The sequence below is a fragment of the Agelaius tricolor genome, unplaced genomic scaffold (genome assembly GCF_023055355.1).
Source record: "Agelaius tricolor isolate 1412-34295 unplaced genomic scaffold, bAgeTri1.0.p SCAF_1, whole genome shotgun sequence".
In the NCBI taxonomy this organism is placed as follows: domain Eukaryota; kingdom Metazoa; phylum Chordata; class Aves; order Passeriformes; family Icteridae; genus Agelaius; species Agelaius tricolor.
Window position 1 is genome coordinate 101,753,816 of NW_027269261.1, and position 20,253 is coordinate 101,774,068.

Below are 20,253 nucleotides of genomic sequence, written 5' to 3' on the forward strand. Positions count from 1 at the left end.
AAACAAACACTGAACTTCCCTTCTTCCTCCTGCCCCCAGTTTTGACTGCTGAGCACAATGTCATATGACATGGAACATCCCTTTGGGCAGTTGGGGCCAGCTGTCCCAGCTGAGTCCCCTCACAGCATCTCATGCACCCCCCACCTACTCCACAAGTACATGGGGCAGTGTGAGAAACACAAAAGGCCTTGAATCTGTGCAAGCTTTGCCCAGCAATCATTAAGACATCCCTGTGCTATCAACACTGTTTTGATCACAAATCCAAAGCACAGCACCATACCAGTCACCATGAAGAAAATCACCAATTCCAGACAAGAAACAGTACAAAATGGACTTCTACTGCCCAAGCAGAATCTCTTTCCCAGTGCTCTTGGACAAGAAATGCTGATTCAAGTGTAATATACGTGAAGTCTGGTTCACTAAATCACTTAAAACTTAACTACCTAAAATTAACTAGAAATTCTGTATCCATGAAACAAGCAACTCACCTAAACAGAGCCCAGCTGTACTGACAGTCCACAGCCACCTCAACTCTCTTCCACTTGAGAGATTCATGATGCTACACATCATAACATTTTCACATCACACTCTATCATGAGAGAGATTAACTCCCTAAAGTCTTGGCTACCCAAAAGGAACAGAACAGATCATACAGACCTTTCTGCCACCATAGAGACCTGGAGGGTTCTGTGTGGCAAAGAGCATGAAGCGAGGGTGAGCTTTGACAACCTCCTGGGTCTCAGTAATGAACAGCTCTCTGTTATCATCCAACAAGCGGTTGAGAGCCTCCAGAACATCAGTGGGAGCCAAATTCAACTCATCTAGAACAATCCAGTAGCCCTTTCTCATTGCATCTATGAGAATGCCTTGGAGGGAACAGAAAAATGCCTAGTTAAAAATCTTAAAAAGCAAATCTAACAGAAGCGTGCACTCAGATACTTTCAGCAACCCATTTCATTCAGGATGAACACTAATCCAGAGAAGGAAGCAAGAGTTTTGTTTAAATTGTTGGCTTATCATCTTTAGGTCCCATGGGACAAGCATAATGAGACTTTCCAAAATTCACTGAAATTCACACAAGTGATCATCATTAAAGTGCAACTACTAACTTTATGACAGGCCATCTCTCCATCTCCATCTGTAAACCAGATAAGTTAATCAGAAAAGGGAAAAAAAAAACCCCAGCCACTAAAATGAGACAGGAATTTGGAGTATATGGAACATGCTCACTTACCTTCCTTAAATACCAGCTTTCCAGAGGCATCTGATGTGTAACAGCCAATATATTCTTGGATATCAGTATGCTCATGGTTGTTAATCCTTACACAATGATTCCCAGTAGCAGCAGCCAACCAGCGAATTAAACTGGTTTTACCAACAGAGGTCTCTCCTTGAATCAGTACTGGATGAGTCCTAAAAGCCATGACCAAAACAGTGGGTTAGAAGCATGAGCCATGACTTTCTCACTCACAAGATGTGAACATTGTTAAATCACACTATCAAAACACCCCCACTTAACTCATTTGGGGTATCCAAGATCACATAAGATATATAGATATTTTTATTATTATCATAAAGATATTTTTATTTCCCTGTTAGTATGTTCCATATACTAACAGGGAAATAAAAATATCTTTACACTCAAGTGCTAACAGCTACCCATGAAGCTTTTCATGGCAGTGCAAAATAAGCAGATTATTCTAACTGCAAATTTCTAGATCAGAATTCAAATAAAACTAGGTATGGCAGTAAGATGGTTTAAGGAAACAAGAAACACATGTAAAAATTTCAAGTCACTCTATAATGAAAAGTTAACTGTAAAGTAGAAGGAAAATAGATACTATTCATCCAAACAATAAAGATTAGAGGGACACCAACAACTCAAGGTCTAAACAAACATAATTACATTTTTTTAAATTAAAAAGTTAAAACACTTACCCTGCAGACACAACCCTGACAATGTCCTTCAGATTAAGCTTAACTGAAGGGGTGAGCACATAACTCTCATCTACGGTAGGTTCTTTGTCCCCAGCTGAAATCCAGTACCCTTCTATAAGTATAAAACTCCCTCCTTTAGGTTTTGGCATTTGCTAAGGAGACATGACAGAAATAACAGATTATACAGATGGGTTTCAATTTGCTAATGAAAACAACTACTGTTACATCACTGCTACATATTCTCTAAAGAAATTTTAAATTAATCCCTGAGCACTCCTGCAGTAACCACTGTCCCCTTGCCACAGAATGCAAATTACAGGAAAAACCTGACCAGATTATTTCAGGGTCATGAAGCAGAAATCTTTGCCAGTGGCATGAAGACAAAAATGTCTCAAGAGTCTTAGCACTGAATTTTGAAGGGCATTTACAAGCAGGAGCTTTGCTTTAATCTTTTTCATATATTTATACACATTTTCCATCATGAAAGGGTTTATTTTGAAACACCCATCTCTTTAACTGGCTTCCCCATCCCCCATGCAAACTCATGCTGGGTTCCCAGCACTACTGACATTCTTCCTTTCCCATAAGAGACAAAGCACAGATGCTTCTTCATATCCATATGTTCTGCATTCAGTCTAAAAATATAAAGCCTGAGAAAGCTTGTCCAAAGTCTGTGAAAGCTTTAGAGTTGGAACCACTGCATTAAGCTGCCCACACTCCACAGTGCTTTAGTTATTCAGACTTCCATATTTTTTCAAATTAACAAATAAAACCAGCTAACACATCAACATTCAAGCAAAGTAAAAAACTAGAAAAGAATGGCATTAATTTTTTCCGCTTCTTAACTTTGTAAAATGAAAAACAGAACGGCAAGAATGAAATGTAGAGGAAAAACGAGGGACGACAACTCAAAATAAATTCTATTTTAAATACCAGACAGGTCTTCATAATCTTAGTTGCTTACCTGCTTGAGAAGGCTTTTGATGTTGCCAGAGACTATATGCTGGCATATTAGCTTTTGAACCACCGGGTGAGAACCTCTGTCAAGCTGTGTCAGGAAACTCAAACAGAAGCCCTAAGAAGAAGAATTATTTTCAGCGATAAACAAGAAAAAGAGGGAAAAAACATACAGATTAAAGAACCATTTCTGTTCAATACTGAACTTAGAGAAGATTATCCTTTACCCAAACAACCCCTGTAGTGAATACACACTGAAACACATGCCAGCCCAGGTAATCACCTCATACAGGGAGCGTGCTATGCTGCCACATGGATTAGAAGCTGCAAATCTCAGTGCCCTGCACAGGGTACGGAGACTGTAGTGAGGTCTGTGGCCAGTTCCATCCACCAGCTTGGTTTCTGCTTCCTTTCTCACAGACAAATAAAAGCTGCAAAAATAAAGTTACATAGAGCTGTTACTGATCAGACCACTGCTCCAAGGAATCAAAGCCCAAGTATGAACACTTCAGTTTATCCCCAACTGTTACTTTTCTCAAAAGCTCCAGGTTAGGAAAGCCATGCCAAGCTCTGCCATCTGTACAGTCAGTGAAGCACAGCAACAGAGTATTTTTAGAGCCATATTTCTGACAGGGCTCGATATACAGAGTGACTATAAACTCCAGATATTCTAAACATGAGATAGTTCACCTTACACTAGGGGAAAGAAAGGTAACTCTAAACAAACAAACAAGACTTTCTTCAGAATTATCTACAGAAGCAAACCATTGTAGTCTCTCAGACGTGAAAGAGGACTGAAACAACAATGCTATTTAACTGGTGCCACCAAGAAAACAATTCTGAGTTTCAAAAAACCAAAATCTCCTTCCCACAAATACAGAAACCTGCAGAATTAAGAAGATGGATGTCTGTACTCTTCTGTTTCCTACAGCTATGCCAACTGCTGCATGGAGAGCATTATAGTGTTTCCCAAAGCGGTCTAACCACAGACTATCATCACATACTTACTTTTTGTGACTTATTTCATCAAGAATTTAAAAAGATTACAGTCAACTTACTTCACAATTCCTTGTACTGTATTTTTGTTCACATTCAAGCTTCTCAGATAATCCATTATAAGAATTTGCAAGTCTCCTTCATTTCTCAATTCTTCTACATAAAGTTCAGTAAACCTGCAAGAATCAAATCAATTTGTAACACTTAAGACACCTGACCATATTGAAAAATCATATTATATATACATCTCATGGCATATAGCATTTTAAATTTTTAAGTAACAGAATACTGATTGTTAAAGCTGCAGATCTATAGATTGTCAAACTTACAGAGACTCAAGAACCAGAGCAATTGAAAAATAAGGTATTAGTAATACTTTCAAGTAATTTATCTGAATTAGTTTAACATCTTAGATTGATAGTGAACAGTGTGACTTAAATTACAATTTTAAACAATTTGCAATAGATACTCAGCAGTAGCTATTTTTGACAAATAGTAGTAGGTAATTTTGATAAATAGAAATATAAATTCTTTTAAACTTAGCAAGTTATGCTGATGCTGAAGTCTCTTTTCTTCTGTATTACACACATTTTCTTTCCTTTCACTATTCTGCAAGACAGCCAAGAGCAATAAAACCTTGCTTTGCCACTAATAACTACAAATTACTAGTTACACATAGCTGGTGCATCTCTAGAATCTTGCCCAGTGTTTATGAATGTGGGAAGGGACTACACATGCAACTTTTGGCACTCGTGAGTGAGACTGCATCAAGGAGGAGATGTGTGCATACAGGAATAGGTAATGGTACTGAAGAATGGATTTGCCACAACTCCAATTGCCTTGCCACAGCTTAAATGCTTTGAGACCACGTATCAAATATTTTGAGTATCACACCTTGGTGCCACCAGGCAAATCACCTTCCTTTTGAGTAAACAAGACTGGATATGCAGCTTTTTGCAAGGATCATCAAAACTTCTGAGTTCAGAGAAAGGCTGCTAAGCAGACACCATGCACTTACATGTCTTTTTTTACTCCCATCAGGAACATAATGCTTTTAGCATTATACTGCAGTACCTGGGAATGCTGCAGGAGCATTTCCAGGTGCTGACAGCTTCAATGTGAGGAATTTCTTCACATCTTCTGCTCCCACTGACAACACTCTACACTACTGCTACACCATTTGCTCACAGCTCAGCTACTTCCAAGTATTTTGCTGACTCTATTTCATGAAAAACCTTCACTACACATCTCTCACAAGTAGTAAATGAATTTATACTTGCATCCTCAGGCTTCAGATAAAGCATTCTTCACTGGTAAACTCCTGAAAGTAATTAAACTCCTAAAAAGACAGTGGCTATTTTGTCCCAGAATCATTATTTCCTACCTGTTTCTTATTCCTAGAGGAAGATTCCTCTTTCCAACATCTGTAGCTGGATTCATGCACGCAAACAAGCGAAAATCAGGGTGACGGACAAGAGGCTCTAAAGCAAAATGGAAATAAAAGACAAAGTTAATGATAAACACAGGATATTTGTATGTTAAATATGGTGTATTTGATCTAAGGTAACTTTCTATTGCTGCACTACTACATTTCCTTATCAAGAATTTTCAGAGAATAATCCCATGTGATTTTATCAGAAGTACCTGCATCTTCACAACAGCCACAGGTAAGTAAAACCCTGACTTTTTTGTGTGTAGCAAGATGTTGTAACAACACAAAACATTTCAAAAATTATGTGAGTCCTAAACTTGGAACTCCTTTTGCCTCTTTCAGAACAATAGCCAGTGCTTCCCTCAGCCAGAAGAAAATAAAGCCTGGGATGCTCACACAACGTTTGCCTCTCTCTGTAGCTTTTGAGAGCAGCCTTCAGCAACTGTAGTTTTTTATCTTTACATCTCTAAAGGGAGTTAACTTTCTACACAGCAGTGCTCACACTGCTGTTGAGAACAGACCACTTGCAAAGAAGTATGAAATCTACAAAGAGCACATTGCTCTCTTGTGCACACATTCATTTTAATGGTAAATGATCTCAACTTATTTTGAACTACATAGGATAGGGAACCCAGCTGAATACCAAGATAAGGCATAGGCAAGCATAGAAATAGTACCTGTGTCTCCTCTGTCCAGTAACACCAGTGAACCAGATGATCCTTCCAATAAACCACTCAGGCACTCCAAAGTCTCTGCTGCAGCCAAGTTAATCTCATCCAATAAAACCCACTCTCCTTTTTTCACTGCTTGTGCCAGAGTACCCTAAAAGCAAGATCAATTTGTTAATCATGTTGCCAGGAATGAAATGTCAACTGAAGCATTCAGATACTGGAATTACCTGGTGTGCAATCTACAGCTCAATTAGACAAATGGCAGTTCCAGACCTTTTACAGCAGTAGCAGTTTTACTGCTCTCTCTCAGTAACAGCAATCATTTTGCCAGTCACAGATGTCACACAGTTATCATACCACTGTATCAGTTACCAGTTAGATTGGCTCAAATACAACAGATTTAAGATCCCTTTTTTGTGCAATCTAGCACTCTAGCATATGCATCACTAACACCACATGAGAATAAAGTTAATCTGAATAAATCCAAAGACACAAGCAGTATTATGCTCCTAAGGAATCTGTACCCTACTAGTTAACACTATATTAAGTCAGAGGTTCTCCAACTACTCACAAATACATTTTTTTTATAGAAGACTGGTTAACACTTCACACACTTTACATGACATTTGAGAGAATATATTCAGATTATCACAGTGAGTATAAACAAGCAAAAATAAACATCATGGTTTCTCCTAATCCCATTTAATGTTTTCAAAACATATTACAGGTTTGAAACATTTAGAAAAATCTCTTCTAGATAAACAGCACAGATTCTTAGTATTAAATCCTTCACAGAAATCCCTAGTCACAAGCAAGACCTACTGGAGACTGATCAAGAAGTTTTTTCTAATCTCCTAGAATTAAAAAGAAGATATGACATACTGATACTCCTTATACCAGTCCTAATTCCTGTTATACAGCACAGAATTAATGTGCTAGCACAAACCAGTCTCCACCTCCCATCTCACCACTGCTTCCTTGAATCTGCACACTTGATTTCATGGAGTTATCATGGCACACGTTTTACTTCACAGCATGGTTCTTGCCAGGAAGCTACTTATATATAAAAGACTGATTGCAAAGTCTTTTAAATACTTCTCCTTACTTCTCCTAGCATCAAAATGCAAATATCTAAATACCTCAACAAATGCAAAGAGAAGGGCATTTTCTGTCATTTTCATCTGTTGATGAGCATGATTCAGTTTAAGACCAAATGCCTCCCACTTTTCCTTCAGTGGTAAGCCTGCAAGAAAACAAATTTAAGTTTGTACCATCCAAACACCAGCACAAAAAATGTTCGACAACAGTTTTTTAATCAAGTTGTTTCAAGCAGAGAGATACAAAAGTAAGCTCAAGCAACAAAAAAATTCAAGTCCTGCAGATGACACACCACAAATAAAAAAAATAATTTAAACTTCTTATTTTGGTTTCGGGCACATCTGGTTTTTCGTTTTTCAAATTTAACTGTGCTCATATGTCAATAGTGCTCAGATAATTTGCTATTCATTCCCAGATGAGGAACAAATACCTATATTGCACTTTGTTCCAGCATGACTGTTATCACTGTCTAATTTCCAAAGACAGAAAGAGACATGTCAAAAAAATAAATCCAAATTTCTAACCCTTATGACAGAGAACAGATTAATAATGAACACTTCAGTATCAATCATTAACACACTATTGCTTAGCAGATAAAACAGTATTTACTATAACTGATTTCAGTTATTTGTTAAAATCCCTACCTGAGCCACATACAACATCAAAATTCCTAAAGAATTTTGCAAGAAACTTTGCAAGTTACAAATTTCAGCTTGTTTTTATTTTAGGATTGTCAATTCCTCCAATAAGTGCAAGAACCTTTTAAACTCTCTTTTTCTTTCTTCTTTTTTTTTTTTTTTTTTTACATTTGGGGGCATTTATTTTAATATCTGCATATTCAGAAGAACCAGTTAAAAGAAGAGTGGAGATAAAGTTGATAATTACTTTTATTTAGCCCAAATGGAAAGAAAGCTACAATTTCACTTGTTCTGCTGGTCTACAACCAGAAACAACTCTAAGCAAGGTAAAGTATCAACATCGTCTCAGCCCCAAAACAGGTTGTGAAGTATAAAACAGGAAAAACTTATTTGGAGATAAAACCACTCTGGAACAAAATAAAACACTAGGCCAGTCAGCATCACTAACAGAGGAACCAAGGCAAAAGCAAGATCTTAAAAATAATTTCTACCCTAAAACAGCTATTACTTTGGGTTTGGTTCTGTTATTGTTGTTTTGCTTTGTTTTTGAAAAGGACGTGTTTGTGAGACACAGGCAGGTTCCAGGGCTGAAAGTGTGGATGCATTCACAGAGAAGAGTGACACACAAACAAGCAGGACTGCTCACCAGCACAGCAAACAAGTACTGAGTGGAGACCAGATGTCAAAGGTACCACAGGGCAGACATCTCCACATTCAGACATAGCTAACAGCAGAGATGACTTAGAAAAAGGAAAACCAAACCAAAACCCAACAACTGTTCTAACAGTGTTCTAAATGCCTTGTTGCAATGTTGACATTGCATTTCTCAAAACCAGAAAAAAAAGATGTAATATAGGGGGAGGGAAAAAGCCCTAAACTTCAAACAAACCCAAATTAGAAGAACAAAATTCACCAGTATTTATCTACCCTCTGCATGGTTTAGCATTAATGTGTGTTTGATCCATCTGAAGTCTTACCAGATGCATTTTCTTTTACTTCTTTATTAATAGCAGATTTATGAATATGTTGCATTAGTTTTAGCAGATCATGCCAACGTTTCTGTCTGTAGCAAGTCTGAATGTGTCCCAAGAAGGTTTGGTTTTTCTTCCTAGAGAATGTCTGAGAGAAGAGTTCTTCAAAAGACTCTCGCAGAGGGAGCCAGATCAGCTTGTTATCCACAGGCTTGTAACTGAAGAGAAGCAAAAGAGTCATTATTTATGGGAGACACAGTCACCTGTGAACTTAAAAAAGAAAACAAGTCCAAAACCAGTTACTTGAAACAACAATAAGTTGCATGGATGAACCCTTGTTTCTGAAGTTTTTTACTCAACCAATGAACTACTAGAATCGCACATATTGTAATGCACCAGGAGGTGATTTTGTAAAGACAGGAACACCCTGATAAGTAAAATATTTGTAGTACTACCAAACAATTTGTCCAGTGAATATTACATCAGATTTATATTGAACAGCTTAGCCATTTTTAAAGCCATTGGGCTGTGGTTTTGAATGACTTCATCACACACAGCTCTGCACACAATTCAGTAAAATTGCTCTGCTCTTCAGCAAGGACAAGAAGGTTTCTGCATGCAAACATGTTTACTAAGACATTTATCCAACTAGGTAACAGATACTGCCCATTTGTTCTGCAGAACAGACAAAACAGTGGTCAGTGACTCACCCCCCTAAGAGATCTGCTGTGTCACTTTGTTGGTTCATGTTGACAACCCTCAAACGGTGTCCTTGAAACAGAGATGAAAAGCACCATCAACTTGTGGGTTTGTTTGTTTGTTTGTTGTTTTTCACATTATCTTCACGTAAGTTACAATTTTCACACATTATTTACCTGTAATATGAGCTAGGTACTGGACTGCTGAGGTTTTGCCAGTTCCTGTTTCACCAACCAAGAGCACAGGCTCCCCTTTGACAACACACACTGCAAGCTGTTCAATCAGTACTGCAGATGGCCGTGTGGCAGCAAAGGTATGTTTTGCCCTGGAAAAACAAAGCAAGTTACTCAAACTAAGATTTACCAAGGAGCTCATTTCAATTTTGCCTTTATTTTTTTTTTTTTTTTTGTGGTGTGGTTTGATTTAGGATTTTTTTTAATATAGGTCTGAAAAGAAATAGTTCTAAGATACTAATTTTTCTCAAGATACAACCTAAAAATTCAGGGTTTCCAAATAACTTCCTGACCAATGAAGTTACCAACACATACAAAAATCTCCCTCTACCAAGGCAGAGCCATTGAAATCTTTTTATAACAGCTGTGGATTCACACTCTTTTGAAGTAACTCTAGTTCAAAGAAGCTGAAAATCTCCATGCTTTGGCTGCCAGAAGCATGATGCAGACACTCTTAAAAATACACAAGGTAAAACTTAAATTGCAAGGGAAAGAGCTCTCACATTCCTTTCATTAGAATGAGAATACCCAATTTGAATTTTCCTTAAACCCTGTGACTTGCAGCCTATTCTATTCCCCCACAGAATATTTCAATTCACATGGAAACTACAGGATATTCTACCTTTGAACAGTGAGAGCCTGGCTCTGCTTCTTCACAAGATTCACTCTTCCAACAGAGACTTCTTGTTCCCGGATTGAAATTTCTGGTTTATAGAGTTCACAGAAGAACTCCACCTGTGAAAAAAGCATCAGCATTCCCAGTACTAATGTTGCTTACATTGCAGTAAGAACACCCAGCCATGCTACCAGTATTATTTTGTAGCAAGTTAATTTTTAATGGTAAAATTCTGTCATTTGGAGGTTTCACATAATCATCACCTAAAATAGTGAAGGACCTCAGAAGTGTTTTTATCTGTACAAACAATTTTCAACTTAATAACTTGGTAATAGTCTTTGCCACTGTATTTCTACTTCCACAGTAGTTCAACTACACAAATTTGAACAATTATTTTAACAATAAACAAACAATCTCCCTGAAAAAAAACCCTTTATGTGAACAAGGATATTTTGCCACTTGCAGGGAATAATACATTCCTGTAATGAAATAATGCAAAGAAAAACAAAGAGAAAAACCCACAGAAGATTCAGGGATCCATCTGTCAACTTAAAGTAACAACAGAGGGAATTTGCTTTGCAGACTTCTTTCTATAGCCAGAAATAGTTGACAAAGAAGTGATTTAGTTTAATTCCGTCATTTATAGAGCTCCAGAGAGGCAGGTGATTTTGTAATCATGAGTACAGAACAAGCAGCAGTAAAGATCATGTTTCTCTCTGATCTCTCTGTTTAAGAGTTTAATATTAATTAAGAGTTTAATAACCAACTTAGGTAAAAACACATTCTTTGCTACCCTGTGCATATAGTGATATCATGTGCTTAGGCAGCTGTGCTGCTCCAGCTGTGAAATCCTTTTGCATCATGAGGCCATTTGCTCTAAAACAGGTTGCCTGGAACTTTCAGAGAAAAAACAAATGCAGCTGAATATAAAATAGGAGAAAAACAGATCCTGGGATGGAACAGAAAGAAAAAAAAAAAACCTGTTTGGGATGGAAAGGTGGGCATAATTTAAATAAAAATAGTGTAACATATTTCAAGTAATCATAGAAAAATTACAAGCTATAGAATACTGCCAATAAAGATCATGTTAATTGTAGCTCACCATACCTTTTTTTTTGAAATGTTTAGGTAACTTCCAATAACTTTTGCCATTTTCTGTTTGCTCCCTTGGTTGGACAACATGGCTGTGAAACAGTCCAGTGCCTGTCAAGGGGAAAACCAACTTCTTGAAAACTAATTTTGTATGATTTTAACTGACAAAGAATCATCTTAATCTAGAGGAACCCACATCCAATTCAAGCATTGTAAATAAAACTATTTCACTGTCCTCTGATGGAGTCAAACAACAGAGTTCAAACAGATGCTAGAAGAACTTCTAAACTCTGTAATGTAGTGGGTTTACACTGCATTAAGTTTTCAATGCCCAGCCACAAAAGCTATTTTAAGACAAAGGGACCAAAATAGAGATGGAAGTAACATTATAAGACATCGCATCTCAAAACTGCCTCTAACAGATGTACACCCAAAAAGTCCTCAACCTGTACTGTAAACTGATGAGTAGGTAAGAAGAAAAGTAGCCCCATATTACAAGAAAAAGAATGGTCTCAGCCACATGCAATTCCAGCTTGTATCAGTTACAATCATTTCCCACCATGCCGTTTGTAAGACAGCAGGAAATTCTTTTAGCACGTAACTGCAAACAACTTTCCTAGTAGCAACAAAAGCTTCTGATCAGAGAGATCACAACATTCCAACTACAGTCCAACTGCTTCAAAACAAAACCAAACAAATCCCCATCTCACATTCCCAAAGAGAGGATTTCGTGAGACATCACTAGAATTTGGGATCAGTTGGATCAATTTCTGCACCAAGTCTTACCGCACCTCCTGAAAAATATTCACTGCTGTGGTTGAAGAATGACTGTCAAAGTTGCAAGCAATCCTGCTGCACCAATTCAGTAGGTCTCTAAAAAGAAAAACCAAAAAGATTTGGTACAAACATGCCAAAATACACAGCACCTTCTTGCATGTTCAACTTAGGTCACGACATCATCTTGTGGCACTTGCACAAGTGCAATTGCTGTGCAAGCTGTACATGGGAAGACACAAAGGACACAAATAACTCTGAGGAGTAGCTGAGCACAGACCAACATTGCTTATAAACAGATCATACATACTCCCATTAAATCATAACTTTGACTGTAAAACTCAAAGGTATTAAAGAATCCAGAAAGGTCTAAACCTCCCATTTTTTCAAGATACAGATTCCTTACCAACAACAAGATCTTCCAAAAGGCCAGAAAAGGAAACTTTGTTCTAGAAAAAGCTGACATTCTTATGCTCCACAAAAATATCAGGTACTACTCACACCTAGCATTTACTAACTAATCCTCAAAGCTGGTTACAGAAATTCCAGATGAATAGAACTGACAATTTGGAGGAGAGGAAGAAATAATTCAGCATCAAACTACATTTCATCATTAATTTCATTGATTTCAGAATTTCTGAAATTAACAGTACATTACAGATAGTTATTTTCAGTCACCTGAAGTTATAATGCTGAGTGTTCAGTATGAAATAATCAAGATAATACACTCAGTTACTGAAAATGTTATTTTCTAGCTACTGAAATAACATTATAAGGACCTTCCAGTTCTTAACTAGTACCAATATCTTGTGTTAACAATAATTAAGAATAAATTCATATGGCCTGATGCCAACAAAGCACTGCATATGACAGAACCCACACATTCCCCCATGCCACCCAAAAAGTAAGTATAGCAAATAGGAAGTTTAAATAATCCAGAATGAGTTTAGCTTCTTTAAATGATATATTAATCAGTATTTAAAACAAAAAATATATTTCCCAGTTTTTCTCATCTAATTATTCAAGCTGTCACCATTACGTCTAAAAATTTAAGACAAATAACAAAAATAAACCCTTCTATCTCTGTAGCCAGCTGACTTCCAATAAACATATCAGAAAAGACAACCTTAGAGATAGTTCTCGTCCTTCCAAATTTGGTTTCTTATGTTCTGATCTCGATTCTGATGCTGCTTCTGGCATGTGACTGGAGCCAGCAGCACTGTTTTCTGGTGCCTGATACTTGTCTCCTGCAAGGTCAGTGAAAATGTCTAGCAAGTGATCTGTCACAAGAGCAAGGTTGGGGTATCTCCTTTGGAGGATCTGAAACCACAAACAAAAAAAGAAAATAATGAAACAAAACAACAAACCCATCCACACTGGAAAGAAACCAACAGCACCCCAGTTTTTACTGGGAAATGCTTCAATAGATATTATAGCTAGCAAGCTATATGAAACTGCTCTCCTGCAATCTATTACCTGAAGAAAATAGAAATTATGACTACTATGATACCGATTTTGATGCCAAAACCATACTTTTCCAGCTCAACTCTGCTCTAGATCATTTAATACATTTGCACAAATACCAACAGGAAGAACAAAAAGTACATTCAATCCTACCTGAACCCAAACCATGACCAGTTTACAACTTTACAACTGGTAACAGAAGTCCTTACCTCCCACCCTTCTTTTATTGACTAAATTCATATTGCATTCAAGTTGTCTATTCACTGTGCTGACAAAGGCACATTAAGGGGATAATTTTTCTTTTGTAATTTCCTTTCAGCTCTGTTCTCTCCACTAAAGCTTGCCAACCAAAATATTGCTTCTCAAAATTACTTTTCACAGATACAGGCCAGGAAAACTGGTCCTACCCTGCCAGACAGACTTTTAAGATTAACAAAAAGATCATGAGACTTTTTCAAGGCAAGCAAGTGGGTATACTATTGTGGAATCTTAGTGCTTAGTTTATACATTTTTGTAACTTAAGCTACAAAGTTTCAGAAAAAGAATAAAAATAACCTGGTGGTAAGAGACACAGCTAACACTCAAGTTTTATTTTTTCATAAGGTTTTGATAGTTGTACTTGCCCCACTCCTAACAATTAGCTGACAAATGACAAGAAAGGAAAAAAACCTCACAGATATTTAAGGCCAGCTATAATTGTGCTGGCTGCTGAACAAGACCAAAGGAGTGAATGAATTCTACTGAACAAACTGTCTTCTCCATTCTAGAAAACTCAGAACTTTCTCCCCAACTCTTCTGCTAGAGACTATTCACTACATTTTCCCTCAGCCAAGGTTCTTCTAGAATCAGATCCTGTTTTGAGCTCTTATCACAAGGAGAATCTCCAGAGAACTGAATTTTCATATGAGCCCTAGGCTGTTTTAATCTTCCAAATAATTACACAGAGCAAACACCTCCCAGAGATGCTAACAAAAGAAAGATGGTAATACAAGCAGTTATTTTTAACTGATAACTGACCAACTATTTTTCAGCTCAAAGCTTAGAACACCAAATTAGAGTAAACTCAATTTTCTTTTTTTGCCATTTCTCTCTGCTTTCAAGTCCCTGTGGGCTAATAAGCAGCAAAGTAACTTGATTCTTAGACCCACACAAAGCACAATTGCATCTGTCAAGGCAAGTTCCAGGAATCTTGGTTCAATTCACTTCAAATTTTCCTTACAAACTGCCTGTTTACTTCAAAATTGGCAGCACAAAGCTGAAATTGTAAGGGTCTATTGTAGAACTTGAAGATAAAATAAAGATTCAATAAACTACTGAAAAACATTTATTACCCCTAAGATGAAACAGTTATTCACATGCCACAATGGAGCAACACACCCCCATACCTCCTTGAGCTCTCCTTTGCTCATGTTATCCAGATGAATTTTGGTCCAGTGTTTGTCCAGAAGAGCAGCATGGCTGCTTTGCTGCCTGTACCAACCTCCACCACAGCTGAATATTCTAAATCAAAACAACAATGAAGAAACACAGCATGCTGAGTGTGGCTGAAGTATTCAGCATTTTCAGTGCATTTCTGTGCATCAAAGAACAAGGTACATACAGCTGCTACAGCATAATGCAACAGGCATAAATGACACTGTTTGTCACTGTACTGTCCTGTACCCCACCTTGCCTATCCATGCTTTCCAAGTTACTTGTTATCACAGTGTTTTTCTTCCTATATGCCAAAATCTCCATTGAGGTACTTTCAGAAAGACTTAACTTTCTGTCAGTTGTCTGTCAGAAGCAATATCCAGAATCTTTGGTAAAGGGAGAAACCTGACAGAAGTGGCCTGTGAAGTATCTTAGAGGATCTGTGATCTTATTGCAGAGATGCAGGAAAAGCATCTTCAGCCCTGTCCCCTCCACAGTGTGTCACAATTCTTCTTCCTTGCCTCCAGACTCAGCTCTTTCCATCATATATTTCATCCCCTTTGTTCTTTTACTACAGAAATAACCATGCAGCCATGTAAGAAGTAGCCTTGCACATGCAAAGCATTAGATTTGGGGTTGTGGTTTGGCTTTTGTTTTCTGGTGGGTTTTCATTAAATTTTTTCTTCTTTGTTGTATTGTGTTTTGTTTCAATTTTTAAATACTATTTCCCAGCTGTAAACTGCAACAGATTTACAGAATCTACTCTAACAAGCCTAATGAAAATTACAATTTGCTGCTATACAAACTGTTCACTGGTGGTTTTGGCTGGGACAGAGTTAAATTTCTCCACAGTAGCTGCTGTGGGGCTGTGTTTTACATTTGTGACCCAAACAGTGCTAATAATACATACATAAGGGATGTCTTAGTTACCCCTGAGCAGGGCTTCCAGAGAGGCAAAACCTTTTCTGCTCCTCAGGAAAGCAGCAGCACCACCCAGCAGAGGTGGGTGAGGAAACACAGGGAGCTGAGATGGGACATGGCCAGGAGAGCTGATCCCAACTGACCACCAGGATATTCCATATCAGATTCCCAACTGACCAGCAGGGTATCCCATGTTCTGTATCAGCAGTGCCCAGCACACACAGCTGTGCAAAGAAGGAGGAAGGGTGGGGATGCTCAGGGTGATAGGGTTTGTCTCTTTGTTTGTGTGGAAAGCTTTTGCTTTATCTAAACTCCATCTCAACCCCTGACTTTTCCCACTTTTACTCTTCCAACTCCCTCCCCCATCCTGCTGCAGAAGAGTGAGCCACTGCCTGTGTGGTGTTTAGTTGCTGACTGAGGTTAAACCGTGGCAACCATGCATAAAGAAATAAAAATTCTTATGAAATGAGGCAACCAAAGGAGTGGAATACAGAAGACTCGATTCCAGAAAAAAATAGATCAGAAAAACGAATTTATAGAAGCAAGACAAAAGCAGGGAAATTTGTTAAAGGCTTTGAAATAAACTACAAAACATTTGAAAACCACGTAACTGCCATTCTCCATATAGATCTCCTAATCTTTAACCTTGATAAAGATTTATATTTTCCTATACAAAAAGTTATTTGGAAAAGTTATATCCAAGGCAGGAGCCACTACAACACTGAAACAATCAGGCAGAGCATATTGTATCTTTTTCTGGTTAGAAAACATTACACCTATACTGACACTATAACTATTTCATAACTATGAATAATAAAACTTTTTCACACATTCCTATGAGTGATATTTTGTCTTGGTGATGGGCTGGTTTTGTAGGGTTCCTCCTAGCAAGGTTCATTTCTTCAGCTTTGCTGAAGCTATTTTTCTGTACAAAGATTGGGATTCACCCCAAGGCTGCTTTCAAGTGGAAAAAAAAATAATTTCATAGTTTCTATGATTTATATTGCTTGTTAACTGGAAATTGCTAAAATACTCCTATAAAAGTACCTTGTAAAAAGCACCTTGGACTCAAAAATAGGATACCATGTTCCCAATCTCATTTAAATTTACAAACCTACCTCCTGGTTGCAAAAAATTGGAATCCTGGTGCTACTTTTAAACAGTCACCACGACCAGGAATCAGTAACTCTCTTTTCTCCAAAAGTGGAATCAGCACAGAGATCTGGAGAGAAAAAGAAAAATTATAAAACTTTTTTTTTTTTTTTTTCTGTGACACTAACAGACAGCACAACCATCCACACTTATTTCACACTTGAGATGCTGGAGCAATGCCACTGAGCACCATTACATTGCCAGCAACTGCTATTTCCAGAGATACACTTCCAAGTGATGCTAACAGGAATTGCAGAGTTCCCAGCAATTTTAATCAGCAGTGGAAGCCAAAGGTGTGATGTTTACTTACCTTTTTATCTCTCATATTCAAATTTAATGGTAAGACAATGGAAATGACAGCCACTACACTTCAAGTCCAAATCAAAATTATTTATTTAAAATTATCAGATTACTTATCAGACACATTCAAATCAGAAGCTTTATTTTGTTTATCTGCCTGAACAAAGATGACCTGTGTCTCAAGGATGTCATTCTCAACCATAATCCTTTTTTAGTGTATACACTGCTACCCCAGGAGAGTTTGGTACCTATTTATAAAATCAGCCCTTCCCTGGGGCAGGACAGTAATGGTGGTGGAAAGAAAGAAGGGAGGTATGACCACACCAACCCCTCAGCACAGAGGGAGCACACAGAGATCCTTTGATATGGAGAAAGCAGACAGGATGCCTGCAGGGAGGACCTGAAGAAAGGGATTTGATGAATGTAGGATACTTCTCAGGGTATGCTCATCATGAGTGCAGTGAACTAAATCCACAGAAGCAAATAAGTGCACAAGCTCCTAGCAGTGAACTGTCTGTACATACAAGCTCTATTCATTTGCTTTCTTATAAATTTTCTATTTCTATACCAGAAAGCCTAGAACCTAATAAACAAACTGACAGGTTATTCAGTCACACAAAGGATGCTTTATGGAACAGATATGAAAGGAAACAACCAGCAGAATGTCCAGCAGGGCTATGCAGCAAAGCACCTCCATCACACCATGGTGCAAATGACTTGTTTTCAGTAGCCATTACTTCAAGAGGCAAGGATGACTGACTAACTAGTTGTTCTGGAGCCAAAAAAATGGGAAATCTGTTATAATGGTTAGTGCAACAGCACATTTTTAATATGGAAGAAATGTGTAAGGAAAAAAAATGTGTAAGGAAAAATATGTGGAAGGGAAAAAAGGGCACACAAAAAAAAAATCTTAAGCCTCATATATTGACAATGTTCTGTGGTGTTTAGGGCCACATTTCGTTTCAAACACCAAAACACTATTAAATAGATACATTATCAGACACATTATCAGTGTCAGGGTCATGACTCCTCTGTAACAAAGACAAAAACTAATGAGGTGTGTAAATTAGGTGAATTCTTTCTAAGCCCTTCTAAAGCAGCAGCATTTTCAGCGTGCTGCTCCAGACCCCTGGTGATCAGACTCCCAAAACTGCCACCATGGGCATTACAACCAGTACCTTAAAGCAAACATAGAGCTACATACCACATCCAGAGGAGCATAATCAATATCCTCCAGGAGTATCCAGTGACCCTTGGTAACAGCTTGTGTCAAGGTGCCAGGCTGCCACACAAACTCCCCTGGAACATCTGTGCACCGATACATCCCCAGCAGCGTCTGTGACAGGAACAGGCACACATCAGAGACCTGGGCACTGCCTCCCCACAGGAAAGGATGGCAAAAACGACCAAAGTTGGGACAGAAGTGACACTTTACCTCTACCTTACTAAACAATCTGGCTATCTGTGCCCAGCATTGCACTTTTTTTAATTAAGAAGAAAAGTTTCCCACCTCCGGTGGCAATTTAACTGAAATAATTAAAACAAGCCAGGCAATTGGAAGTGAATTTATGAGCTGTGCCATCCTAATTTACAAGCAATCTAAAGTAACACAGAAAACTGTCTAGGGTGACACCAAACTTTATGTTTTTGAAAACTCTGTGACTAAGGTAGTAAACAGAACTATAAGGCAAGTTATTCAAAGGTAAAATCCAGTCAGAGCTTTGCTTTTCTCTCAAGTTGTAACTTCAATATAAGCATTGCTTTAAAAATTGAGGTTGTGATTTTACTGTTACATATTTTATACCTTGAACTTCACCACTTTTTCTTAAATATGGTGGCCTTACTCTTGTATATGAGAAGATGCAGTCTGTGAGATGGTGAAACCAGGTGCTCCATGCAAGCATAGAAATGTGCTTATGGATGCTAATAAAAACCTTCTGATAACTTCAGGTAGATACTAACCACCTTCAAAAACTAAAAATAAATTGTGCCAAACAACATAACTCAAGCTCCAAAATTCTGTATGAAAAACAATAAGTTCATAAAATTATCTACAGATAGAGCTTAATCATTAATACGTAACTGCAAGCCAACTCAACATCCCAGTACCTTACTTTATCTCACCTTTATATCACAAAAAAAGGCATCAGATTAAACTGACATTAGCTCACTTACACTGAAATAAGAGTGTTCATACAACCTTTGGCACCAGAATCCTGCTTTTTCCAATACAAATCAATTTTTTTAAATTAAAAAAAAAATAATCAAAAGTGCTGTTCCACATAGAAAAACCCTGATAAAATATAATTTGATACAGATTTAGCAAAATTACACAAAGAATTTAAAACCTACTGGAAAATAAGTTTTTTTTCCTGTTTATTTATTCATTCTCACCAATATTAAGACCAGTACTAAAGAGTTGGGGACTGGGGTCCTTGGGTGAAAACATTATATTATTAGAAAATTAAGTCCATGCTTTAAGTAAAAGTTATGTCACGTGATTCAAACACCAAACAAATCCATCAGTTACCTTACTATCAGTTTGATCTCCAAGCTGAACTTTCAAAATATGAGGAGGTTTTGCTCTTCCTGTAACAGCTGCTAAATATTCAATTAAAGAAGTTTTGCCACATCCTATCGGTCCTTCTAATAAAACAGGAGTCTGATACGATACAGCAATAGCAAGGTTTTGAAGATTTGTGAAGGAAGATTCAACCAAAATAAAATTGCTGGTGTTATTTTCCTGTTCAAACATAAAATTTTGGGTTACTACACTTGAAATTACTTACAGTTGTACCACACAGAACAATTAGGAAAGTGGGTCTAACAACAAGAAAAATTTTGGCCTGCAGATCTGCATATAAAATAAAATAAAGGAGTCTAAAGTT

At 37.5% G+C, this 20,253-nt stretch overlaps 1 protein-coding gene across 4 annotated transcripts in view; it reads right to left on the reverse strand.

Moving 5' to 3' along the window:
• The window catches only part of MDN1 (midasin AAA ATPase 1), a 94,624-nt gene that overhangs the window by 62,005 nt on the left and 12,366 nt on the right, over positions 1-20,253 (reverse strand). For all 4 annotated transcript variants that reach the window (XM_071445742.1, XM_071445732.1, XM_071445723.1 and 1 more), the window contains exons 6-25: positions 19,896-20,108; positions 18,570-18,701; positions 17,032-17,135; positions 14,965-15,079; positions 13,242-13,435; positions 12,133-12,214; positions 11,357-11,452; positions 10,256-10,368; positions 9,577-9,725; positions 9,412-9,472; positions 8,708-8,919; positions 7,134-7,237; positions 6,001-6,145; positions 5,276-5,372; positions 3,954-4,067; positions 3,179-3,326; positions 2,903-3,013; positions 1,939-2,090; positions 1,235-1,413; positions 658-866 (exon numbers count right to left, since the gene is read on the reverse strand). In XM_071445742.1, the coding sequence (XP_071301843.1) occupies positions 658-866; positions 1,235-1,413; positions 1,939-2,090; positions 2,903-3,013; positions 3,179-3,326; positions 3,954-4,067; positions 5,276-5,372; positions 6,001-6,145; positions 7,134-7,237; positions 8,708-8,919; positions 9,412-9,472; positions 9,577-9,725; positions 10,256-10,368; positions 11,357-11,452; positions 12,133-12,214; positions 13,242-13,435; positions 14,965-15,079; positions 17,032-17,135; positions 18,570-18,701; positions 19,896-20,108 (2,730 nt within the window). The remainder of the gene's footprint in view (positions 1-657; positions 867-1,234; positions 1,414-1,938; positions 2,091-2,902; positions 3,014-3,178; positions 3,327-3,953; positions 4,068-5,275; positions 5,373-6,000; positions 6,146-7,133; positions 7,238-8,707; positions 8,920-9,411; positions 9,473-9,576; positions 9,726-10,255; positions 10,369-11,356; positions 11,453-12,132; positions 12,215-13,241; positions 13,436-14,964; positions 15,080-17,031; positions 17,136-18,569; positions 18,702-19,895; positions 20,109-20,253) is intronic.